Source organism: Aplidium turbinatum, chromosome 4, assembly GCF_918807975.1.
Source record: "Aplidium turbinatum chromosome 4, kaAplTurb1.1, whole genome shotgun sequence".
In the NCBI taxonomy this organism is placed as follows: Eukaryota; Metazoa; Chordata; class Ascidiacea; order Aplousobranchia; family Polyclinidae; genus Aplidium; species Aplidium turbinatum.
Genome location: NC_137475.1, coordinates 4,157,815 through 4,183,764, shown reverse-complemented (window position 1 = coordinate 4,183,764; position 25,950 = coordinate 4,157,815). Strand labels below are relative to the sequence as shown.

At 38.1% G+C, this 25,950-nt stretch overlaps 2 protein-coding genes across 3 annotated transcripts; both read left to right on the top strand.

Annotated features, from left to right (window-relative positions):
• Positions 1-317: 317 nt before the first annotated feature.
• LOC145768400 (uncharacterized) lies at positions 318-5,671 on the top strand. The gene is made up of 4 exons (XM_082579883.1): positions 318-454; positions 3,786-4,001; positions 5,138-5,600; positions 5,668-5,671. Exons 1-4 carry the CDS (start codon positions 376-378, stop codon positions 5,669-5,671), a joined length of 762 nt encoding a protein of 253 aa, XP_082436009.1. The 5' UTR covers positions 318-375.
• On the top strand, positions 5,559-21,751 carry LOC145769488 (uncharacterized). Of its 2 annotated transcripts, XM_082581134.1 has the most exons (7): positions 5,559-6,463; positions 8,531-8,875; positions 10,987-11,082; positions 13,082-13,150; positions 13,730-13,995; positions 14,229-14,411; positions 21,248-21,751. In XM_082581134.1, exons 1-7 carry the CDS (start codon positions 5,683-5,685, stop codon positions 21,308-21,310), a joined length of 1,803 nt encoding a protein of 600 aa, XP_082437260.1. In that variant the 5' UTR covers positions 5,559-5,682; the 3' UTR covers positions 21,311-21,751. The 2 variants fall into 2 exon arrangements, with proteins under 2 accessions (XP_082437260.1, XP_082437261.1); XM_082581135.1 differs by lacking the exon at positions 13,082-13,150.
• The last annotated feature ends 4,199 nt before the right edge of the window (positions 21,752-25,950 follow it).

Genomic DNA, 25,950 nt, shown 5'->3' with positions numbered 1-25,950 from the left:
TGGTTGGCCTTGGTCTGAATCTAGTGTTGGTCAAACTGGAAACAGTAAAAGTATAACTTGCTGTGTTTTTTCGGTGGTGAGAATAAGTTAGAGTTAGAACAATAATGTATGAATCCCGCGTATATGAGTTTGTACCATTTGACGTTAAACAAGGAGACTTGACGTCATAAAACATGGAGATTAATGAGCCGCTGTAGAAACTATTTTTCAAATCATGCGTTTGTGTTGGTTTGTTCAATATAAATTTTCGTTGCTTGATTTGTCTTGTTTACTTTGATAAGGAGGAAAGATGTTTATGACTCACAATTGTGTTTTGTAGCATCAACTACGTGTTAAGTTTTATTTTGATTTGGTGACTAACAGTTCACAAAAAAAATGTCTTTCACACAAAATCAAGAAGAAAACAGAACAATTTCAACTGAAGAGACTAAAGGTCCATTGCCAGGAAGTTCTGGTAGGTTCTAAACAATTTGTCTGAGCGATTCTTAAATTTAGCATCTTCAAGTTTATTACATTTACATAAACATAAAACTACGCAACAAATTAAGTATCGAACGTTTTCGACATCACAAGATGTCCTCTTCAGGAATAACATACATACAAATTAACTACATCTGAAAAAAATACAATGGTTAACTAAATCTATAAACAGAAAAAGACAAAAAACTGCACAGTACTTCTGACTAGCTCAAACTCAACGATATAGGCTCCACGAAAATCAAAGGTAACTGCATCAAAAGGTGTTAAACAGGTCACATGACATGGTAAAAAGGCAAGATGCGAAAAAACTAATTTTAAAATACAGAGAGCAAGAAAGACGAGCCGCAAGCATACAATTGTCTGTTTAAAAGTGGATTGTGACGTTTTATGTACAGGGCTTCCAAGATCTTAGTTTGATCCTCAGACCTGCCTCTAGACATGATCTCAAACTGCTTGATAGAAACGTTATTTTGGCATTCTGTACATGAAAAAATGTGATCTTTAATTGCGCTTTTCTGTATAGAATTCAAATTCAGGTGTTCCCCAGCTCTAGTCGATAAATGTCTTGTTTCGTTCAAAGTAGGCAGATATTTTCAGCTGAAGTCGCCTACGCCCTTTGCTTTATGTTCTAATGTCGTTTATAAATTCAGTTGTTTGCGTGATGCAAGCCTGTTCAAAGTAGGCAGATATTTTCAGCTGAAGTCGCCTACGCCCTTTGCTTTATGTTCTAATGTCGTTTATAAATTCAGTTGTTTGCGTGATGCAAGCCTGACATACATCGGTATGTCATTGTCAACAAGACATTTATCGACTAGAGCTGGGGAACACCTGAATTTGAATTCTATACAGAAAAGCGCAATTAAAGATCACATTTTTTCATGTACAGAATGCCAAAATAACGTTTCTATCAAGCAGTTTGAGATCATGTCTAGAGGCAGGTCTGAGTATCAAACTAAGATCTTGGAAGCCCTGTACATAAAACGTCACAATCCACTTAACCCCTTTGCGGTCCAACCTCATCCCTAGGATGAGAAATAAAATTATGTAATTTAGTCCAACCTCATCCCTGGGATGAGGTATTTATTTCAATCGTTACAGCAAGTCCAACGTCATCCTAGGGATGTTAATAGCGCAGATACGCGTGACTAGTTTCTTGCTTGGTACGTTTGGTGAAATTCTAGCTGATTTGGTGCCGTGTGCAAAAGCGAGGCGTTTTCTCCTTTTGCCGTGTGCAAAAGGAGAAAAACACTATGTTTGTACTATGTTTGTAGTGTGTGTTGTTCTTAGAATTCAAATACAAAACAAAAAATGCAACTGATATGGAGTTATACAATGCCCTAAAACTGCAGCCTCAGCAATATTTGTTGTAAACAGGCCCGGATTTAGGGGGGGGCAGAGGGGGCAGTTGTCCCGGGCCCCCCGACTTTCGAAGGGCCCCCCTATGTGGAAAAAATGTGATTTTGTGTTGTTTTTTCCTTTTGGTCTTTAAAATTTCTGCAAAATGCTGTGCAGTACTGGACTGATGCTACTGTATACGTAGAAATGGTTTTTCGCGCCGTAGGCGCGAAAAATTTTTTTGCACGGGGGGCCCCCCGATCTCAAAGTTCCCCGGGCCCCCCATCAGCTAAATCCGGCCCTGGTTGTAAATAATAATTAGATTGATTGATAGTGGTAAATAATAATTAGCAACAGTGTCGCCTAAACAGTAGTATGGGATATAAGCTAAGAATTGTGAAGAACAAACACAAAATGCGAGTGTTTCACCGCTGGAGGTGCCTTGCCAAACAAAAATAGCACAAACTAAAAATCGCTATTTTTCGTTTTTTCTCCTCAAATACGAAAAAACTCACACAGAATACGCCTTAGAACATGGAAAGGAAATGATTTAGTATAAAAAAAAAATTTGGACCTGTGGGGAAATTTTTGGTAAAAAAAATTGGACCGCAAAGGGTTAAACAGACAATTGTATGCTTGCGGCTCGTCTTTCTTGCTCTCTGTATTTTAAAATTAGTTTTTTCGCACCTTGCCTTTCTACCATATCATGTGACCTGTTTAACACCTTTTGATGCAGTTACCTTTGATTTTCGTGGAGCCTATATCGTTGAGTTTGAGCTAGTCAGAAGTACTGTGCAGTTTTTTGTCTTTTTCTGTTTATAGATTTAGTTAACCATTGTATTTTTTTCAGATGTAGTTAATTTGTATGTATATTATTCCTGAAGAGGACATCTTGTGATGTCGAAAACGTTCGATACTTAATTTGTTGCGTAGTTTTATGTTTATGTAAATGTAATAAACTTGAAGATGCTAAACTTGATCACGTTGCTCGGCTTCGTATGCCTATGGTTCAACAAGACAAACTCTCTACCGAAGCTCTACGATTCTTAAAATATCTTATGACGCCGTCTAGTGTTTGTAAGAGTTTTTGTACTACCATTGCATGGATGGCTGCATAGCCGAGTGGTGAGAACCTTCGTTCGACAGTTGGAAGGACGCCGATTCGACACAGGTGAAGAGCATGCTGCTGTTTATTTCGCAAGACACTTAATGACGTGTCTGAAGGTGGACACGAATATTGGCTTCCTTTCCCACGGAAGTTAACATTAATGACCAGTGCCGGTGTTAGGGTTATTCTAAGAGCATTAGGTTATTCTTAGGGTTATTCTGAGAGCATGTTCAAAATTTGGGTAGGCTATGGATATTACTGTAAAATGGTGCTGCTCGGTGGCATAGCAAAAGGATAAGATCATGCATTCTTGGGCATTTTTTGGAAATAAAGCTATGTTGAGTCTAGATGCAACCTATTTCGTCCCCTGAAGAATTCGTACCCTGACGAAATCGGAGTAAACAAAATCAAATTTCGTCCCCTGAAAAGATCGAGAGAAATCTGAAATGTTTGCGGTAACTCCGATTAGCAACTTCGGCTATGCTGTTTTTTTTTCTCGATTTTTTCAGGGGACGAAATAGGTTGCACCCACTGAGTCTTTCTTGTTGCTAATTCCTTTGTTGAACTCACTTGTTGAATTTTTCCATTTGAAATGACAAAATTACTGCATTTTCTGAGTAAATTGCGGGTTCCCTAGTTTGCGGGCCCTGTGCGATCGCACGGTTTGCACACCCCAAAGACCGGCGCTGTTAATGACAAAATAAACTAACTTAAGAAACGAGTGCTACAATATTTTGACATCTTCGTATCGCTGTTTTAGTGGTTTTGTTACTAAATAAAAATCGTCAACATTAGACAGTAGACACCCCTAAAAAGAATTAAAATGTGACATCATAACAATCCACTGTTTTGTTTCTTACAGAACAAGCTTCGAGCAACATAGCTGTCCTTCAACAGCAAGTAATTCAGCAGGACAACCGGCAGCAACATGTCCATCAACATCAAAATATTGATCATCAGTCGATCCAGGTTGACCAGCGACAGTACCAACAAGTAGTCCAGATTGACAACCGGCAAAACATAACCAAGATTGTTCTTCAACCCGAACAAACCAATGTTCGATCTGGAGATCAAGAAGGTTTGTCAAATGTTCGTGTTCATATCAAAAATAAAATCTACTAGTTTTAATAATTATACATTTCTTTGCAGCAGTGAGCTTTAAAATTTGCCCGTTTGTCATTGAAAACATTGCATTTTCAATTGTTCAAATTTTAATTGTTCACATCTTTGGCGAAATTTGATAAACTAAAAGATTAGATTTTAATAATGAACTAAAAAATTCGATTTTCAATTTTAAAAGATTAAATTACTAACTTAGATTTTTAATTGGTAAATATTTCTAGCTTAAATTTTTTTTCGATATGTCACATTGAATATAAGCTGCGTTTGTTTTGGAGAACCCCACAATTGTATTTGTATATACCGGTAATTTTAAAATTTATTTAAAACTAGCAAAACTTTTTACACTAAACCAATGTCATCTGAGAATGCTAAATTTTGTTGCGAAGCTAAATATTAGGATTTCTCTACAAGCTGATTGTTTGCAACAATTTAGCGACATTTTGAGTTGCTTTCCTAACACAGAGCAGTTGAAATGTTTGGTCTATGTTGACATGTCATTGATTGCGTATGGTCGTTGCAACGATGAAACTGTGATGTGAATCTTTCTCGATAAAATCAACTACAAGCCATAGCTGCGTTTCAACTAGTGTTGCCAATTTTGAAAGCTGCTAGGGACATAACTTTTATGTAAAAAAGGCTTAGAAGTTCCGCGGTATAGGTAGCCTACTTGCTGATACGTTTTTTGCGGAGTTGGAATCGTGGAAATATGCTACAAATTAGAGAAATTTAAATTTAGCTTCGCCTCCTAAGCTCAGTGCTTACGGGCACAACTTAAGATCAAGCGGCGCTGGTTCGGCTCTCGGGTTATGCGCTTGAGCAACGCATTTCAAGCACTGTTTTCCATTTAGCGGCACCTAGTGGATGGAATAACTTCCCGGCAACAACACTTCAACAATCGGAAAACTTCACTGCTAATCTCGGTAACCGTCTTTGCGTCAAAATCCCTATCAGAGGCTTTGTCAGGGGGATGAAGATTCAAACCAACGACTACACACAAATTGTGATTGTCTGGAACAACTGATTTCAACGTTTATTCAATGGAAAGTGGATTAAAAAAGAATGTGATTTTGAAAACTTATTTTTTTTCATTAGATCTAAACAAGGCCTTCGACAAACTGAAGGAAATAACTGGTCAACTCTACAAATCGGAATTTGATGTGGATGTGGCGAGGTTCGATAATCCCGCATCGAATTTTCCAGAAGTTTACCCTGAACTTCTGTCGGTGGACTTCTACGAAGGAAGGTTCATTCCCAACGACGACCAGTATGATCCCAAAACCAGACAAATTCAATTTAAAGTGTCCGATAAAAAAGTTTCGATTGATGAATTAATTTCACGTATTAAGTCACAAAGCTTCATATCAATCGTCGGTTACCCTGGGGCGGGAAAGACAACGTTATCAAAGCGTCTGGCAAGGCGTCTAGACGAAACTAGAGACTTTCTTGTTCTGAGGATACCTTTCATGAGCATGAATGATTGCGAGGATGAAAAATTAACTTTGAAAGAATTTTTACTTGGAGATGTAAATTTTGACTTAAAACAAACGGAAAAAACGTTTGTATTCAAATGGATAAAACATAACACTCAAAAATGTTTTTTCATCTTTGACGGGTTCGATCAGGTGAACTGGAACTTAATGGAAAAAATAAAAAAATCTAGTTACGACACATTATTGACTTACCAGGAACTTGTGTCGAATCTTTGTCAAAAAACTTTTTTACGCAATTGCCACATTCTTTTCACATCTCGACCACACGCCATGCTTGAAATTCCTAAAAAATGTCGTCCTAAGCAAACGTATTTTCTTGGAGACTTAACGTCTGAAAACATGAAAAAGTTATTTGATGCTTTAATAAATGATGAACAAAAATCAAGTAAAATTTTGAACAAGCTAACTGTAGAAACCCCGCATCTAGAATCCATGTGCCACAATCCTTTGATGTTACAATTATACTTAAGAGCTTCTCTTAGTTCATCACACGAGGCTGTAAATATTTCGACAATGACCAGAATATTTCAAAGAGTGCTAGGAGACCTCGAATCATCAGAACACACAATTGCTTTAACAGATGAAATTGTCCTTAAACTGTCACGAATCGCGTACAATGCAACAAAAAATGGAACCGTAGTAATCACAACTGAAGATCTTAGAAAAGAGAATCTTTTAAGTAAAGATGTGCAAGATATTGTCGTGGCATTATTTGCTTCAAATAAAAATTGTGGCCTTTTCGAGGGTAACCAACGGTTGTATTTTTCACACCAAACCTTTCAAGAGTTTTTTAGCGCTTTATACATGGTCCATCAAATGTCGTTAGATAATTTCACTTTGTTTGTACGAACTAATCTACTGGTCGGTCACTGGTCAGTCGTTGTTCAATTCTTATCCGGACTGCTGTTGGATTCGTGCATGAATGAAGGTAGGCTAATTATATTTTAGAAACAATGGTTTTGTTATTGTATTGAAATCGAATGCAATTATGATTGTCCATAATTATTGAAACCTGGATTTCAGAAGAAAAAAAAATGGTACAAAGACTATGTGCGGGTAGCCTATATGCAATTGTATAAATATCATGATAAATTGCAGAAGATGCAACTTGTTGAATCAAGTTGTATAGTTTCTTCCTTTTTTATAGCTCTTTTATGGAGTAAAACCATGGAATATCTCAAAAATTAGAGCCAATTCGTAAAAACCAAGGTCATTTTCGGATTCAGCGGCATCAAAATACCCCAAAACCGTTAAAACTTTCTTGGCACCAAAATGTGTGTTGACCAGTGTTATATTTTTTCTAACCCTTGACCAGTGTTATCCTTGATAAAACAGATGAAACCAAGTCAAAGACAACTTAATTACACGAAGCCTAGCTACAGAACAATATTAGTCTTCGCTTTTACATTTACAACTGCATTGTGGCATGCCTTGATTATAAGTAGCTTGCGAAATCCTAAATTACATTAGCTCTACTAAGTCAAGTCCGCCACGTTAGATCAGTTGGTTAAGCGCCTGACTTTGTACACAAAGAAACCTCACGATCAAGCGACACTGGTTCGGCTCTCGGAGTATGCGCTTGAACAACGCATTTGAGGATTACTCTCTATTTAGCGGCACTTAGTGGATGGAATATACGAATTTGCAGACAAGACTTCAACAAGCGGACCCCTTACTCTGTCAGTCTCGGTAACCGGCCAGGCGTCAGTGGTTCAAAGCCTCTACAAGTATGCGAAACTTCTAGGAATATGCTATCAGAAGCTTTATCGGTCCAAAGATAAAGATTCAAACCGACCAACTTGTCTGTTCAGTAACTCACAAATGGAAACAGTTGGTTCCTCTTAATGAAAGTGTGGTACCGGTACTGACGTAACAATCAATGCTGATGTCAGACCAACATTGAAAAGCTGAAGTGTGCGCGTAAAGCAGATGTGCAATTGTGCATCTAATCATAAAGAAAATGTTTTGGAAATATTATTTTATTTAAATTTGTTGTAGCTCTTGAATTGTGTGCCTGAGCAACGCATTTCAAAGCAGTTTTCAATACTTTAATTTAAAAAGCAAGAAATATGAATCACTTCATAGAATTTTTGACTTACAGTTCGTGCTGACCAGTGCCGGTCTTAAGGTATTTCGGGCCCTGTGCGGAATATGCTTTGCGGGCCCCAATGACAATGATCCAATTCAGTAGCGTATAGCTAGGTATTTTGAAAGGGGAGGGAGGTGGTTTGACGGTCGGTGGGCGAAGCCTGACGGCGTGATCACCTAGCGGCGGGAGATCTGGGGGGCCTTCTCCAGAAAATTTTGAAAAATTATTTTGAATTTGGGGCATTCTGAGAGCATGTTCAACAAAAATTTGGGTATGAATATTACTGTAAAATGGTGCTGTCCGGTGGCATAGCAAAAGGATAAGATCATGCTTTCTTTGGCATTTTTCAGAAATAAAGCTATGTCTCTATGTTGAGTCTGGATGCAACCTATTTTGTACCCCGATTTCGTACCCTGAAATCGGAGTGACAAAATCAAATTTCGACCTATTTCGTCCTTTAAAAAGATTGAGAGAAATTTTGAAATGTTTGCGGCAACTCCGATCAGCGACTTCCGCTCTGTTGTTTTTTTTCTCGATCTTTTCAGGATACGAAATGTTCAGGGGACGAAATAGGTTGCACCCGTTGAGTCTCTATATTTTCTTGTTGCTAATTCATTTGTTGAATTCACTTGTTGAATTTTTCCATTGGAAATGACAAAATTACTGCATTTTCTGAGTAAATTGCTGGGACACTAATTTGCGGGCCCTGTGCGATCGCACGGTTTGCACACCCCAAAGACCGGCACTGGTGCTGACTAATGAAAGCACATCAACTAGCCTTTGAATGACTAGTGTGGATTTCAAGTTATGTTCACATTATATCTGTGTTATGACACTTTTAGTATTGCTGCACACTACTGTGCTGTGGCACACTGAGGTAATTAACAATTGCTTTCTCGTTTTCAGATCTCTTGCAAGATTCTATTCTTCAAGCATCCCATGCTTCAAATCAACCACAATCATCTTTCCAGGATGCTTCAAATCATCCACAATCGTCTTCGCAGGATGCTTCAAATCAACCACAATCGTCTTCCCAGGATGCTTCAAATCAACCACAATCGTCTTCCCAGGATGCTTCAAATCAACCACAATCGTCTTCCCAGGATGCTTCAAATCAACCACAATCGTCTTCGCAGGATGCTTCAAATCAACCACAATCATCTTCCCAGGATGCTTTATATGTTTCTCAAAAGTCAAAACTTCAATCCTTAATAAGAAAATTGAAATATTTCACAAAAAAAATATTTCCAAGTAAGAAATTAATTAAATAATTTTAAGTTTGTTTATGTTGCTTTAAAACACACACTTCAACTAAAATAAGTTTTGAAATTTTATTTCACGAAACAAGTAGAAGATAACATTTTTTTTTCAAACCTATCAAATCTTTGTGCTGTTATATATGGTTATGGGCCAAATATATTTCAAATACTCAACTTTTAGGTTTACCACAATTTCAATAAAAATATCAAACTTTAGCCTTTATGCAGAACAGTCAAACCTTCACAACGATTGCAACTATTTTCCTATCCCCAACCAAGTGAGATTGCATGAACTACACAAACAATTAGAGCGTTGTCAACTCATTTCAATTGTTTCTGCGTTTCCAGTCAGATCAGTTTGCTGAATGCGAGTCGGAGTGGAGCAGGAGTCCAAAAAACTTGACTCAGCACACCTCTGCTACATCGTGCCTGACTATGCTTTCGCGCTCAACATAGCGGAGTTATTAACCAAACGTAGCCTACACGAGAAAAAAGTAGGCTGAGTGTGAAAAATGATATTTTGGCGTAAGCTGTATTAATGTGCCAACACCGTGTAAAGTTTAACTATCCTTTAATTTTGAATTCCTACTTTTACTCAGGGTTGATCTCTAAGTGGTCAAAACTGGTTTTGACCATTAAGCGGTGAAAACTAGGTTTAAACTGGTCAAAACTGGTCAAAACCCAGAAAAATATTTTTATGTAGTGAATGGTCGGCTACTTGGGCTATGGGCTATTTAGAAAATATAAAAGCAGTTGTGAGTTGTGACCATTTTGATATGCAGGCCTCGAAATAGCTGCCGGCCGACCCTGGAATAAATTCTTGTACTTCAGTTGACTGTGCAAATTGTTCATCGTTCTACCAAGCGTTTTTTGGTTCATCAGAAACTTATTTTTAGAATTTGAATTTTCTCCATAATTAAAATAACCAACTGATTGAAATATCAAAAATAAACAGAGAAATTAAATATTTTTTGTTCCAAATCCAGCATTTTGATTATTGTTGATCAAAACAAAATATAGTTGAACATCATTACTAAACATAGAGAGTAATATTTTTAATTCAATTGAAAAGCAACTTGATTCATACACTAAAGGGGTTTTGACCAGTTTTGACCAGTAATAGGCGGGCAAAACTGCCCGGTTTAAACCAGGTTTTAACTGATTTTAACCGGGCGGTTTAAACTGTCCCGGTTTAAACCGATCAACCTTGCTTTTACTACTACATATAAAGTAATTCCAACAACAAGCAATTTGAGTTATAAAAACCAAAAAATTCATAGCCTAACATTTATTGTTCACTTATTAAAGTAAAGTGTTGAGCAATGGGGCGCAGAAATTGAATCTTGCATAAGGTGCACCGGCCCTGCCCGCAAGCAAATGTGTGCCGCTCAGGGACATCTGCAAAATGTTGTCAAGAGTTTGTTCAACTTATTTCAAATAAAAATGTGTAAGTGAAGGCTATATGCCTACACAAGTTTGCAAAGCCAAAGCAAATGCGCATAGATTTTAAACTAACTATAATAATCTAACTGTTTAGCTAGACCTATACGCCTTGAGTTGTGACTCAACCATAAAGTTAGCAGTGATCTGTTAGCAAACTTATTACTGATGTAGAGTGTTCAAAGATCACATGATGCAAGCACAACCAAATCAATTATAGCTTCCTTTCAAGGCTCTCACAACCTTGTTGCTCTTGCTGAGCTTTCAAGGAACATTTTTGTTGATATCTGAGCTAGACAAGCACGTGACTATTTAAGCATCTTCTCTTCATTTTACAAACAATACAGAAAATAATTTTGCAGGCTACTTTTGAAACAAATTCAAACTGTGAGTTTTGGAAATTTGTGACTTTTAATAGAAACTTTGATCCAACGGTAGCAGGCTGCAAAACTCTTTTAAAATGGCAATATTGATGAATTACTAGTTTAAACATTTGAAACGCCAACATTCACTGCTGAAAAGTCAATATTACGTTATTGGTTATGTGCATATACTTAAACTGGGAATGTACTCACAGTTAATCTATTAAATAAAGTGTTCTTTTTTAAAAATCTGCTATCCAAAATTGAAGCGCATATTGCAAACATGTTTGTACTTTTATAGGTTCTTTAAGGTCAACTACTATCCAGTCACCTTCAGAAGAATCCGATGTTTCAACATTCCAACCACCTTCCCGGCAAACCAGATTATCTTCACCAGGTAAAATACATTTTACTTTGTACGTTAAATTAGGACTTTGACAACGCTACATAAAGTACTCTTTAAAGACAGGCTACATTAGTTCTGCAAAATGCAAAAGAGAAGACCTAAGGGTAACGAAAGCAAGGTACATTGTTAAACAAAAACAAACCAAATACACAACACCTCCCCAATAAAACTTGTGACCACCCATAACGAAGGGGTGGTTGGCGTCTTGTCTGTGACCGCCTCAATATGTGTCCTTGGTTCGAGACCGATGACGAGTCCTCGGTTGCCATCGGCGTCGAAGAACCTTCGGTCGAAATCGGTGTCGATGGATCAGGAACCTCGTCGGCTGTCGATGACGACGTGAAAGTAGTCTCTCCTGGATCCCCGTCTTCCGGCGAGATGTAGCCTAACGCGGACGTAGCTGGTTGATATGGCGTCTCCATATTGGACCTCGAGGGTCCACTCGAACCTGTAAACTACGACTCCCATGTCGCTTCACCACGACGGCAGGAACCCAACGAGGGCTTCGGCTTTGCTTGGAACCAAAGTACAAAGCATAACAAGAATTACCAACATCAAACTTAATTGTTTCCCGGTTTTGTTTCCGAGGCGTAGGACTCGTCGACGTTTTCGTGATCTGAGCTAAGGAAGGAAGTAAGATATCTAATTTAGTACGTAATTGTCGGTGGTTTAATAACTCACTGGGAGAGTAACTACTCAGTGGTTCTCAAACTTTTTCAGCTTGCGACGCACTAAGACAATAAAAAAAAATTCGCGGCACACTTAGGCTACTACAAAAGCAAAATTGTTTTAAAAAATTTTGTTCTGCAAATTTTAATGCGATGGGTGTGCCTGTTTTTGGGAACAAATAAGATTGAAACGAGGTTCCGTCGTTGCCAAGCACACCCGCATTTCGTCGTCAATTCCAAGAAGTTTCTCCGTTTTTTTCTTTTAATTTCTGTCAGAGCAGAAAATCCATATTCACAGAGCCATGAAGATGCAAATGGCAAGATTATTTTGATGGCTTTTTTACTGATCATTGAATAGGGTTTGTAAGCAGATAGCCAAAACTCTTCCAAGCTGTTTTGGGGAAACAATGCTTGAAAAAACGGGTCGTTTCGTAAATCAATGAGCTGCTCTTCTTCTTCGTTAGAAAGGTTGCTTGATTCATTGATTCCAAATGGATTAACTACCCATGTAAAGTTGTTAACAGCAAAGTCTGGGAAGTAATTTTGAAGTGCCAGCTTTAGTCCAGACAATGTGTTCATGATTTCAAGAATGATTTCCTTTTTTAGTGGAGATTCATTGAGAGCGGGGAACGAATCAAAGATTTCCTTTGAGACTTTAGTTTTCCACAACGTCAACTTTTCGTCCAATGATCGTAGCTTTGATGTTGCTGTGATTATATTTTCTGATGGCCCTTGGAGACTGGAATTCACATTGTTCAGTTTATCAAACAAGTCTGAAACAAACAGAACTTTCAGCCACCAACCTTCGTCGTGAAGAGAAAATCCGAAATCTTTTTTCTGCTCTTTCATGAAGGAAATAACTTGAGTTTTCAAATGGACCATGCGTTTTAACACCTTTCCTTTCGAAAGCCAACGAACCTCAGTGTGATAAAGCAAACATTCGTACTCAGAATCCATGGCTTTACAAAGTTGAGAAAAAATTCGATTTTGTAGCGGCCGAGATTTAATGAAATTTATCACTTGGATAACTTGATTCATAACGGCTTGTAAATCTTTAGGCAGAGATTTGGCCACGAGAGCTTCTCTGAGGATCATGCAATGCACATTTACCACGTTTGGATTTTTTGGAGCACATATGCAACAAATCCTATAGAAAATAGACTTTGACTGTATAGAAATAAAGTAATTGTACATCGACTATTTGCCCTCGAATAGTCTGGTTAGTGAAAGCATGAACTGTGGTAACGATAACGCGTAGGCTGTACGCCTGCAACGGTGACAATTGCAAGCCCTAATTTTCATGAGGGTGTGATTTTATTCAGGTGAAAAGTTGCAAAAACAAGAAATACTTATATTAGAGCTTTATGAGAAAATTCGGAATGTTGCTGCAAGTAAGTAAATGTTTTAACCTACATAACTACAACTTGCTGTCAATTTATTCAAGTAAAGTGATTTTAAACGTAAGTGAAGGAAGCATTTTGACAAATTGTTTTTTTTGCATTTTTCATGTTTCTTGGAAACATTAAAAAGCTGCGCGAAGCTGCAGACGACAATTTGTGTTGGTTGTGAACAAAGTTGCCAAACTTGCAGTTTTTCTGTAAGATTATTTTGCATTTTGTAAAGCATGTGCGTAGTTTTTCAAAAATTACAAGTTGGTTGTAATTTTGTATTCAATTACGATTTTAATTACAACAATTTTACCCTTTGCTCTAACCCCAATCTCATTTTCAAATCTGGCAGCATTTGCCACGAAACAATGCTTTTCGATCGTAACCATGGCAAATAGCCACTTTGTTGTTCAAAATAATTGTTTGTATTTTGTTTACGAGGTAAATAAATTAATGTTTATTCTTAAGTAAACAACTTGTGTTCAATGTTTGATTATTTTATGGTTAGAACCAAATTGTGGTTTTAGATGACAACCTGGTTAGCCGAGCTAATATTGATTGATATTATTCCTGCATTATTAGATCACAAAGATGGTCGCTCCATTATCGCCATCAGCAGAATCATGAGGGAAGGTAACGACGAGGAAGCGACCGTGGCTGTAGGAAGTCACTATGATGGAGGAAGGATAAAGATGGAATCCTCCGACGCTCAGAATGACATCCATGCAGTGACGTCATTCATAAAATCGATGCCAGGGCGGATTGGAAAGCTTGATCTGTATGAATGTGAAATGAATTCCAACCAATTCCTTCCATGGAAGGAAGCGATCAAATCGATGCCTGGATCAGTAAGTCATGTTTAACTTCTATAACCAACGTTTAATTACATTGATCCATGGTTGCATTAACATCAGTTGTTACGTTGATTCAACGTTACTTTACATTGTTTTATCGTCCGAGTCCAAATCAGTTTCCAATTTTTAATTTTTGATATTTAAGTTTTGTTAAACTTTCACAAATAAACAAAACGTCACAAACAACAACATTATTTACCTGTTGCATCATAATTATTTGTGTTCAGATTGTTCAGATGGATCTCGATGACAACCTCTTATCTATCGATGACGTCATTGAGGTAATGAGCAAAGTTAAGGAGGAAGTTGCAATGTGGAATTGCCTCGATAATGGTTATGGTAGGGGAAGATCTCCGAACATGATGGAACGATCCATGTTGAAGGAAGCTCTTGATCGGTCGGACAATAAGGTGAGAGTTACGTTATATCAATGTTATCTAACATAACATCTAGAGTACATTACGTTGTATCAATGTTATTTAACATAACATCTAGAGTACTATTACGTTGTATCAACGTTATCTAACATAACATCTAGAGTACATTACGTTGTATCAAAGTTATCTAACCTATCATCTAGATTCTAGAGTACATTACGTTGTATCAATGTTATTTAAAATAACATCTAGACTAGAGTACATTACGTTGTATCAATGTTATCTAACCTATCATCTAGAGTACATTACGTTGTATCAACATTATCTAACCTATCATCTAGAGTACTATTACGTTGTATCAACGTTATTTAACATAACATCTAGAGTACATTACGTTGTATCAACATTATGTAACATAACATGCAGAGTACATTACGTTGTATCAACGTTATCTAACCTATCATCTAGAGTACATTACGTTGTATCAACGTTATCTAACCTATCATCTAGAGTACATTACGTTGTATCAACATTATCTAACATAACATGCAGAGTACATTACGTTGTATCAACGTTATCTAACCTATCATCTAGAGTACATTACGTTGTATCAACATTATCTAACATAACATGCAGAGTACAATACGTTGTATCAACGTTATCTAACCTATCATCTATACTATAAAGTACATTACGTTGTATCAACATTATCTAACATAACATGCAGAGTACATTACGTTGTATCAACGTTATCTAACATAACATCTAAAGTAGTACATTACGTTGCATCAACGTTATCTAACGTAACATGCAGAGTACATTACTTTGTATCAAATTTATCTAACATAACATGCAGAATGCATTACATTGTATCAACATAACATGCAGAGTACATTACGTTGCATCAACGTTATCTAACGTAACATCTAGAGTACATTACGTTGTATCAACGTTATCTAACATAACATCTAGAGTACATTACGTTGTATTAATGTTGTCTAACATAACATCTAGAGCACATTACGTTGTATCAACGTTATCTAACATAACATGTTGAGTACCCTCCTTTGTATCAATGTCATCTAACATGACATGTAGAGTACATTACGTTGCATCAACGTTATCTAACGTAACATCTAGAGTACATTACGTTGTATCAACGTTGTCTAACATTACATCTAGAGGACATTACGTTGTATCAAGGTTATCTAACGTAACAATTATCTATGTTGTCTAAAATAACATCTAGAGCAGGGGTTCCCAACCTTTTTTACACCGTGGCCCCTTTTGAAAATTTTGAAAATTCAATGGCCCCTCTATTTTTTCAACCTTTTGAAAAAATTAAGAAACGTCATTTTAATTAAAAAACTTGTTTATACAGTAACCGGTAGTTAGAATGATCAAATGATACAAATCAGGGGTCACCAACTGCCGGCCCGCCACGCTGTTATGTGCGGCCCGCGGAAGGTATCAGCGTACAAGTATAATCAAAATTACTTTTCTTGAACAGTTAAAGATCATGAAGGCAAAAAATCCTTTCCGGGAAGCATATTTTCGCTTTGCATACGATACCACCGACCGACCAACAGTGTTGTACTTTGACGCCGTCAATTTGACGGCGTCAACTTTTTGTTGACGCTGAGGCTAGCGCCGTCATTTTTCTTTTTAATTGACGGAAGTGATAGCGCCGTCAACTATTTTGCCGATTTTAAGCGTCAAGCGCTATGCGTCATTGTTTGTTATCTCATCGTTTCACAATGAGGGTTTCACAATGTATTTTGGCCAGCCGACTCAACCGAACTACCGTCTTTCGCGTTGGTTGGAATGGCTACCTGGAATATAAGCGGAAGAAGTTCGCCAAATGGTGATCACTGATCACTCATATCGTGAGCAGTAGCCTATCGAGAACGAGGGATCAGAGAGAGAAAGCGAAAAATCAATGAATATCATCGCGGAGGTTGAAGATACTTTATTTCAGGAGCTCTATGCCCAGGGCTAGATTTACCAGTAGGCAGAGTAGGCAGTTGCCTAGGGCGGCAAATTATTGGGTGCGGCAAAATATGCGAATATATTACATTGATAATACTGTACTTGAATATAATAATTCACAACAGATATATTCAGATATATAGCAATTAATATAATGATATCACATCAAATCACACACATTTATAAACAGTGTGGCAAGTCATCGCCCCTAGAGTACTTCACGCTTGATTGGTTTTCAGCAATATGTGCTGCTAAGCACCTTTTTTAGTTATCTGTCTCGCTTAGTATGGAGGACTATAGGTTTTGTCTGCGCAACTTTTATTAATCCTTGTTCGGTTTATTTCACTGTTAGTAAATTTAAAGGAGCCTAGAAAAAAAGTTTTTAGTCAATGTTAGGTTGATGGAAAAGTTGCAAGCTATTTTGTGTACTTGCCTTGATGCTTAAAGTATGTAAACAAGCCAAAAAGTAAGACTAGTATACGAAAGAACTTTAGTTTCATGAAGTTTAATAAAAATGGCAGAATTGAGGACAAATGAGAACAAGTGCCTGTGTTGTATTGAAAATCACCATCGAAATATTTTTTTTGGAGCGGCACTTTTCTGATCTGCCTAGGGCAGCACTTAAGCTAAATCCGGCCCTGTCTATGCCCCTAAAAAGAGCGATTTTGTTGCAGTGGACGTTAAAAGATTTATATATGCTAAACCATCACAGCACGCTTGGAACATTGATACATTTCCGAGTGAACGTTTTCAAGGCTTGTTTTTGAAATACAACACACCAATACCATCCAGCGTTGCTGTGGAACACATGTTTTCACATGGAAAGAACATTATGCGTCCCAAACGCAGCAGATTGTCAGACAAACGTTTTGAAATGCTTGTGTTTCTACAAGGAAATAACTAATAGGCTGAGCAGCTAATTATAATAGCCTACTACAGTCTCAAAACATAATACCTGCTCTTTATTAATTATACCTATTGTTAGCCAAAACTTGGTTGAAATACTTCCGTTTTGTGAGACCCTGGCTAAAATAGCGCTAGAAATTAGCGCTGACGCTGGTGCCGCCAATTTCTTTTAGAGCTGACGCAGTACTGTACGCCGTAAATTTTTTAGGCAATTCGCGCTGACGCTGACGCCGTCAATTTATTTCGTTGACGCGTACAACACTGCCGACCAATCAGATTGTAGTTCTAGGTGGGGTTGCTTAAAGTTATTCCAATGCGATGTCCAGCCACACTGTCCCAGTGGTTGAATAAAACGTCTGTTTTGAAATTGTCTGTGAGTATAGGGTTGCTTATTTTAAATTTGTAAATGTCATGTAAACACTAGTGTGGGTTTCACCGTTATTGTGTTTCACGACCAGTGTTCTCTTTATGCAAGTTTTTGTTGGCAAAATAGGTCGGTGTGCCAACTCAATTTATAATAAACTGGCAAAATATTATACTGTATATTAATTTAAAGACTTTTTCTGGTTGTATTATGAAAATATTTAGCTTAGTACTGCAAAATGTTGTTAATCAACAATTCTTGCCATGCTGATAAGCACCGCAAGTGACAGTCAAACAAAGACGGTTTTATAGACTCTCACAAAAAGGATGAAAAACCAACTAATTGCTTTTTTAGAGGAAACATTGTTCTTGAGTTACGATAGAAACGTCTTTTTCGGTGATTTCCACAAGCGTTTGCTTCATGGTGCCTGGGTTTCTTTCTCCCTGTCATTGGAGCCTATTTTTCGCTGATATGTTTGCAGGTCACTATTGTTGCCTGCATTGCGATGTGTCAAACAGTTCCTTGTTTACTGAAGCTGTTAATTGCAAGATATCTTTTGTGAAGCGAAGTGACAACACCACTCTTGCTTGGCGATGAATATTCTGATGAAACTGCTCACCTTGCTATAAGTGCACAAAACAAGTGGCCTCGTTTATTAGGCATTGTTATAGGAGTCAAACGTGTTGTTAAAGGAGCTTGGCCTGGCAGTAGCGTTGTTCGACTAATTTTGCTGACTGCAGTATTTTAAGATAAATATTAACAACATGTAACGCTGGATACTGGGTACGAAATGCGTTTTTTTCTTGCATAAGAGTCAACCAGGGATATCTAAAGAAGGGGATACGAAGGCTTTTATTACGTGTGACAGTAGAAGGGCTATTGTTCATCGCAAATAATCTCTGTTTATCGTAAAATGACAATTGGCACCGATAGTAGTTTAATAAATCTTGTTATGATAACCTGCATTGCGCTGTTAGCATCAGGCCTGGATACTCACTGCATGCTTATGGTTACTTGTTAATTCAACTACCCGTATACTTGCTTTACATTTAGCCTATCGCAAAGGCTTTGTTAAGAAAAACAGCTTTTTGGTAACTTTTCAACTGTCTTTCCAAACAAGTATTCTTTAAATATGTTCTATGTAACATTTACTAATTGTCTTCTGTAGCTGACTGTACCAGTTGCACTACAAAACTTTCTGCAATTTTGAAAAGAACCGCATGTTTCACGCGCTGCAAACTACCGCCCTGGTAGTGTCATGAGAATAAGGCAATCGCTGTGAGCCTTCATATCCCCTTCTCTAGATATCCCTGGAGTCAACCCACCTAAAATTGTATTAGTGCGGCCGCCACAGCTCCCCTCAGCGCCAAAGTGGCCCGCATGCAAAAAAGGTTGGTGACCGCTGATATAAATACAACACACAATAAACATGATAGTACATTAATTAGTTATTACATATACAGTTAATATGATGGTTGAGCTTGTTATTGCTCTGACAATGTCTTAATTGCTGGTTTGGTAGTGGAAAGAGCAAGCCGCATGTCGCATTGAATATCCAAGACACTGCGCTGCTTTGTCTTCAGAAGTAACATTGTTGAAAACCCAAAAACAAATATTATTATTTTTGAAAGTACCGGGAATTAAAGACCATTTCATGAAGATTTGGGCAAAATGTACGAGTATTTTTAATAAATTTTAATTTATTTCTTTTGTTATATAGTGTTGGAGTGGACTTAGAGATGATAAATTTAAAAAATATCATTTTCAAATTCTTCCATCGCCCCCTTGAAAAAGGCTCATGGCCCACTAGAGGGCCATGGCCCCCAGGTTGAGAACCCCTGATCTAGAGTACATTACGTTGTACCAACGTTATCTAACATAACATCTAGAGTACATTACGTATCAATGTTGTCTAACATAACAACTAAAGCGCATTACGTTGTATCAACGTTATAACATAACATGTTGAGTACCTTTCGTTGTATCAACGTCATCTAACATAACATGTAGAGTACATTACGTTTTATCAACGTTATCTAACATAACATGTAGAGTACTATTGCGTTGTATCAACGTTATCTAACATAACATCTAGAGTACATTACGTTGTATCAACGTTATCTAACATTAGGGGAGAGTGGGGTTAGTTGGAAGGCGGGGTTAGTTGAAAAATGGTCATTTTTTTAACTCTCGATAACTTTGTTAAATATTTATTGCCAACATGTGAAGTAGTTTATAAAAACACATAATCCATGTTAGTTTCGATTTGTTGAGTCAAGGTATACCTGTTTGGCTGACAATTTTGTATTTTCTTACTTTCGAAGTAAAATTTTTGGCGTATTGAAAAACATCTTATGCGTCGATATCGTTAAAGATAGGCAGAAGTTTTTTGGTGTGTGTCAGCTGTAGGTGTTCTACAACACTAAGAAATAAGCAAATTTTAGTCCAACGCACCATGCTTCAATATTTTAAGAAAATAGTTTGTCATATGCTAATGGGGCTAGTTGGAAAATAGTGGGTGGGGTTAGTTGGAAAACGTTTTGATAACGGTATGACTATGTAGTATGATACGAGTATATCGTCGTGGTATGATAATAAGTAGTATAAGCGCCAATGTACTTGTTTTAAGCAGACATACATTGTAAAATTTTAATTTGAATAACTTGGAAAGTGCTATATATGCGACATCACAAGTTTTAACAATGCGTTTATTAAAAAAATGTTTTACGATGATTTGATGTAGAATTCATTGCATTTTGATTTTAAAGCAAGTAAACATATTTGCTTACAACCCCATGTAAATGTTTGTTGGTTGAAAAAATAGTATCCAGTTCATTGGTGGGCATCAAACTGGCGTTTTTCAACTAACCCCAGGCATGGGGTTAGTTGAAAAATCAATTGTATGTTTGTTTATTTTAAATTTTTATTAAAAGCTTAATTGACTCAATACTTATTTTTGGTTGTATGATAGAGGACACCATAGGTGATAAGTTAAGCCGCTTCAAGTTGTCAGGTTATGCACCAATTGTTTTAAATTTCACTTTAAAAAAAAATCTTTCCGACTAACCCCACTCTCCCCTACATGTAGAGGACATTACGTTGTATCAACGTTATCTAACATAACATGTAGAGGACATTACGTTGCATCAACGTTATCTTACGTAACATCTAGAGTACATTACGTTGTATCAACGTTATCTAACATAACATGTAGAGTACATTACGTTGTATCAACATTATCTAACATTACATGTAGAGTACATTACATTGTATCAACGTTATCTAACATTACATGTAGAGTACATTACATTGTATCAACGTTATCTAACATAACATCTAGAGTGCATTACGTTGTATCAATGTTGTCTAACATTACATGTAGAGTAAATTACATTGTATCAACGTTATCTAACATAACATCTAGAGTGCATTACGTTGTATCAATGTTATCTAACATAACATCTAGAGTAGTACATTACGTTGCATCAACGTTATCTAACGTAACATGTACGTTCCTTTGTATCAACGTTACCTAACGTAACATGTACGTTATGTTGTATCAACGTTGTGGAAACTTCTTTAATTTAAGTATTCACTTTGTCTTTTACAGAAGTTGAAGGTCAAGGTTGGCTACCTCTGTGACATCATCATCCACAAGCATCGAGATGATTGAAAGATGTTGTTGTTTATTTATTTGATGTTGTTTTATGTTAAATTATTGTTATTCGTTCTTTGTTAATTACATGACGACGACGAAGTATGAACGATAGACAACGTTGTATCAACGTAAACTTCAACGTTGCCTATAATGAGACTGTTGTCAGGAAAGGGTTGGGTGGACTGGTGACTTTTCTTCAACGACATCTAGTGTTGCAAATATATGAAAAAAATTTTTGTTTAAAAGTTGAATAAAAGTTCGTTGCGTACAGTGTTGCCAAGTAAGTGGCTGACTGGGGTCTTGGCTGACTAGATGACTGCTTATGGTCTTTCGCTACCATCCTGATTGCGCCATAATCTTACCAACAGTTGTAGCCTACAATGTATTGTTTTGAAAATTACATTTAGGCTACTCTGCTTGTTTGTTAATTTATGGCGCTGTTGAAAAAAAATTAATTGACCTGACTAAGTCAATTATGAAGTGTTGCCAGAATTTTTTCTTTTCAAATTTCAACAAAGAATTTAAGTCAGCGATCTGGAAGTAGCTGTCGAGATGAGCCTTGATTGCAGGTAACATCAAATTAGTTTATTTGTTAACAGTGTTGATAGAAAAAATCATTTTAGAACCGTTTCCATAAAAAATTATAATTTTCTTGAATTAAAGATTGTAGCGGACGCTGCTTTTCAGCATACACGCTCATACGTAGCCATCAGTGGGATGGCGACATTCCTGGGCGAAGTCGGCAAGGAATGGTCGGACACGAGGTCGACTTTGCTGCTGTATATCCACTGACTCAAATCCAAACGAGTAGTGCTTGCTCACAAGTAGGCTATATTTGTTTATGATTTTAATCTTCGATCCAGTAACACAAAAAGCGAGAAAAGAAAACACCCGAATGGCTAACGTTCCACCACCAAACCTGGATGTAAAGTATTGTCGCTTCTACATTATTAACAACCTTGAGTCAGAAACCATAGCTGCTGCACCAAAATCATAGCATACAGACTCTAAACATAATACTAAACTGATACAAACGTTATACTAGCGGCAGCAGAAGTAGAAGCAGTAGCGACAATAAAACTGATACATTGGTATCTGACATCTAGTATAGTGACATACTGATTCTGATATTTGGTTTTTGATAAAACTGATTTTCGATACTGATTTTTTATAAAGTGATTTAAATTTATGATTTAAGCTTCTTTAAGAAAGGTTCTAGTTTGGAATAGCGAGTTTTACATACGATCATACAACGCAATACGACTGCAAATCTACATAACGACGAACCATGATAGGAATTCGGCAAAGCGCCTTACAAAAGATTGATTACTGAATTGAATTCCCGAGACGTGCAAAGCAGTTCGCGGTATGTGCTCAAAGGCCAGAACTTTCTGGAACAATTCTAATGACGTGGAACGTGACGTCAGAGACAGAGCTCTCTGGCGCTACAGTGATATACAAGAAGTTTTTAAGATTGAACAAAGACGATTCTTAACAAAAGAGACGGAATCGTAATTTCTGTAATGAAAAAAACAGAACGCAAAGTTGTTAAACTGCACTTGCAAGTTCGAACTTTCGATTGACCAAAGGATGCGTCTAAACCAGGTAGGCACTTTAACAAGCAGATTTCTAATAATCCACGCGCGTATCCAATCCAACCACGAACCAATGAGATGCTACGTCATCTGTACGTTATCTGTTATTGTGACCATTCCAGCATTCAGCCAGAGAATTAATAATTACTTTGAACTTTGTTTGGTAATTACAGAAGAAAAAAGAGCTATAGCAGAGGTGGGAATGCCCTAACCCTAACCGCCCTAACCCAATGCGCCAAGCCAACCGATGGCAAAGCGATGATTTAATTTAGCTAGAATTTGCGTTTTTCCTTTATTCTTCCCAAACGCAATCTTGATGACGTCATGAAAAGCGTAGCTTCTGATTGGTTCGTGCTGGATTGGATATCTGCATGTTAAAGTGCCTACCTCTAAACCAGGTGCATCTAAATGCCCATTGTCAGGGTTGCCAGTTTTGAAGATTACGGGTTAAGGTTATTGTCCGACAATCCTTCAAAATGTCTGACAATTTTCAAGGGTTGCCAGATTTGCAAATTTTGCTTTCCAGTAGCGCAAAATTTTTAGCAGTTGCAGGTTATGATATCTTTGATTTTCTATTATTTAGACTCGATTTTTATAGAATAAATACTATTTTTAGTTAAAAACATCGGGTAACATTGACAGTAGGTTTTTACATGTAGGCCTACCCTCCAAATCAAAGTTTTTCACAGCGACCCCCTCAGAGCAATCAACGCAGCCTCGCGATCCCCCAATAAAAGCATTCTACAAAAGCATATTTAATTCAAAATTTAACCAAGTTTGATTCATGCCGACATCCAGTTATGTTTAGTTTCGCTGTTTCAATTTAAACTTCCGAAACCAAAAAACGTCTTTTGCGATGTTATTATGCCTTTTATTAGATTTCCTCCGAACGTTATTTCCATTTTCTATCAAGCTTGGCTAGATTATTAGGAGAAAAAATAATGAGAATAATCTACATTTTCGCATTGACACCAATTAAATTTATATCTTTTATGGATTTATTGAAATCAGTTTCAGCGAGATGGTTGGTGCTGCATATTTTTAACTATTAAGCTTCTCGATGCGTGCACCTGTTTCTGAAAGAACTTTCAAAGAAAATAGCCGACACTACTCCCGTACTTGTTACCTCTCCCGTACTTGTTACCTCTCCCGTACTTGTTACCTTGCCGTGGTGGGGAGGCTTGAGTACCTCAAGGATCCTGTGGGCTATACCGACGGGGGCTCGTAGCCCCTGGCAGGTCTAACCATGTCGGACAGGTTACAGGTGAGAGGTCAGACAAAAGACAGTACAACAACAGCCGGGCAGACGGAGCCCGTCAGCCTTGGACGGCAGTTCGTCTAGGGGAAGGCAAACCCTGATTCAAAAACCTCCGCTGTCTTGCGGCTACATCCAGTCCTGGAAAAGGCTACGGGAGTCAACCCAGACAGAAAATCCGGAGTGGAGTACGTGAGGCGGTCGACTGTCAAACTCTGATATCCTTCCGGCAACTCCTGCAGCCAAACCGTCGCCGAGTGTCACGCTTTGCGTTCCCTCGGACCACGCCGGAGAGGCAGAGAGGGGGGTCCTGTTGTGTTTTTGGGCAGCGCAAGACCTCCATACAGACGCCCAGGCCAGCACTCTGGAGAGGTCACTCCAGTCGCCCCCATCCCTGGGTGCGAAAAACAAACCGGAGGACAGCAGTTTACGGGTTATAAGTCTTTGCTAAATTGACCTAAAAGCTAGACGCCACGGGTTGTCTTCGACAGTGGGAAGGATCCTCGAAATCCTACTGGTTCAGCTACCGCCCGCTTTAAGCCGGGAAGCCCCCGGCCAGTTAGGTGCTGACCCGTCACGACTTACCTGCTTCATTGGGTGTGTGGAGCTTAGAGTCTTACTCGATAGGTGGGTTGTATGCCATACACCAGACAACAAAGTAAGAAATGACAGAAGTAAACAGAAAACTCTAGCCATTCGTATTGCAAGCTGGAATGTACGAACTATGCGTACTGGTCTATCCGACGACTTAAGAGATATACAGGACTTTCGTAAGACTGCAGTGATCGATCGCGAACTCTACAGATTGAACATTGATATAGCTGCTTTGCAAGAAACAAGACTTCCTGACAGTGGGTCCCTAAAGGAGGACTCCTATACCTTCTTCTGGAAAGGGAAAGCAACGGATGAAACCAGAGAACATGGAGTTTGCTTTGCCGTTAGAAATACCATGCTGCACATGATAGAACCCCCTACGGGAGGCACAGAAAGAATCCTTACACTGCGCCTTTCCACGCATGACGGTCCTGCAAACCTCGTGTGTGTGTATGCGCCAACACTGCAGGCCACACCTGAAGCCAAGGATCAGTTCTATGAGCAATTAGACAAGGCTGTTCAGGAAATCTCAGCATCAGAGCACATCTTCGTCTTGGGGGACTTCAACGCCAGGGTGGGGGCAGACAATGAGTCTTGGCAAAATGTGCTGGGTCACCATGGGATTGGCAAAATGAACGACAACGGGCAAAGGCTCCTCGAGCTTTGCTGCTACCACAACCTTTGTGTAACAAACACTTTCTTCCAAAACAAGGCTATCCATAAAGCATCCTGGCGACACCCCAGATCGCAACGATGGCACCAGTTGGATCTAGTCATCACACGACGTACCTCTTTAAACAGTGTCTGCAACACAAGATCATACCACAGTGCAGACTGCGACACTGACCACTCTCTTGTTGCCTCAAGGATATCAATAAGGCCCAAGAGGCTGCATCACATCAAGAAGAAAGGCCAGCCAAAAATCGATGTCAGCAAAACCACCCTTCCAAACAAAAACCAGAAGTTCTTTGAACGTCTTGAAGAAAGCCTGAACATTGCCCAGACTCAGGACGCAGAACACATGTGGGAGTCACTGAGTAAGACCATCCACCGTGCAGCCGTCCAGACCTATGGAGAGAAGGAGCGAAAGAACACAGACTGGTTTGAAGCACACATCTCTATGTTGGAACCTATTATCGACCTGAAACGTAAAGCACTGCTCAGCTACAAACAAAACCCGAGCAGTCAGAACCTACAAGCCCTAAAAGCCG

Bases quoted from the DNA above. Each gene is read 5' to 3' on its own strand.
- LOC145768400 (XM_082579883.1), top strand. From the start codon at position 376: ATGTCTTTCACACAAAATCAAGAAGAAAACAGAACAATTTCAACTGAA. The intron at 455-3,785 runs GTAGGTTCTAAA...TGTTTCTTACAG, and splicing joins TCCATTGCCAGGAAGTTCTG to AACAAGCTTCGAGCAACATA. The intron at 4,002-5,137 runs GTTTGTCAAATG...TTTTTTCATTAG, and splicing joins TCGATCTGGAGATCAAGAAG to ATCTAAACAAGGCCTTCGAC.
- LOC145769488 (XM_082581134.1), top strand. From the start codon at position 5,683: ATGGAAAAAATAAAAAAATCTAGTTACGACACATTATTGACTTACCAG. The intron at 8,876-10,986 runs GTAAGAAATTAA...GTACTTTTATAG, and splicing joins CACAAAAAAAATATTTCCAA to GTTCTTTAAGGTCAACTACT. The intron at 13,151-13,729 runs GTAAGTAAATGT...CTGCATTATTAG, and splicing joins AATTCGGAATGTTGCTGCAA to ATCACAAAGATGGTCGCTCC.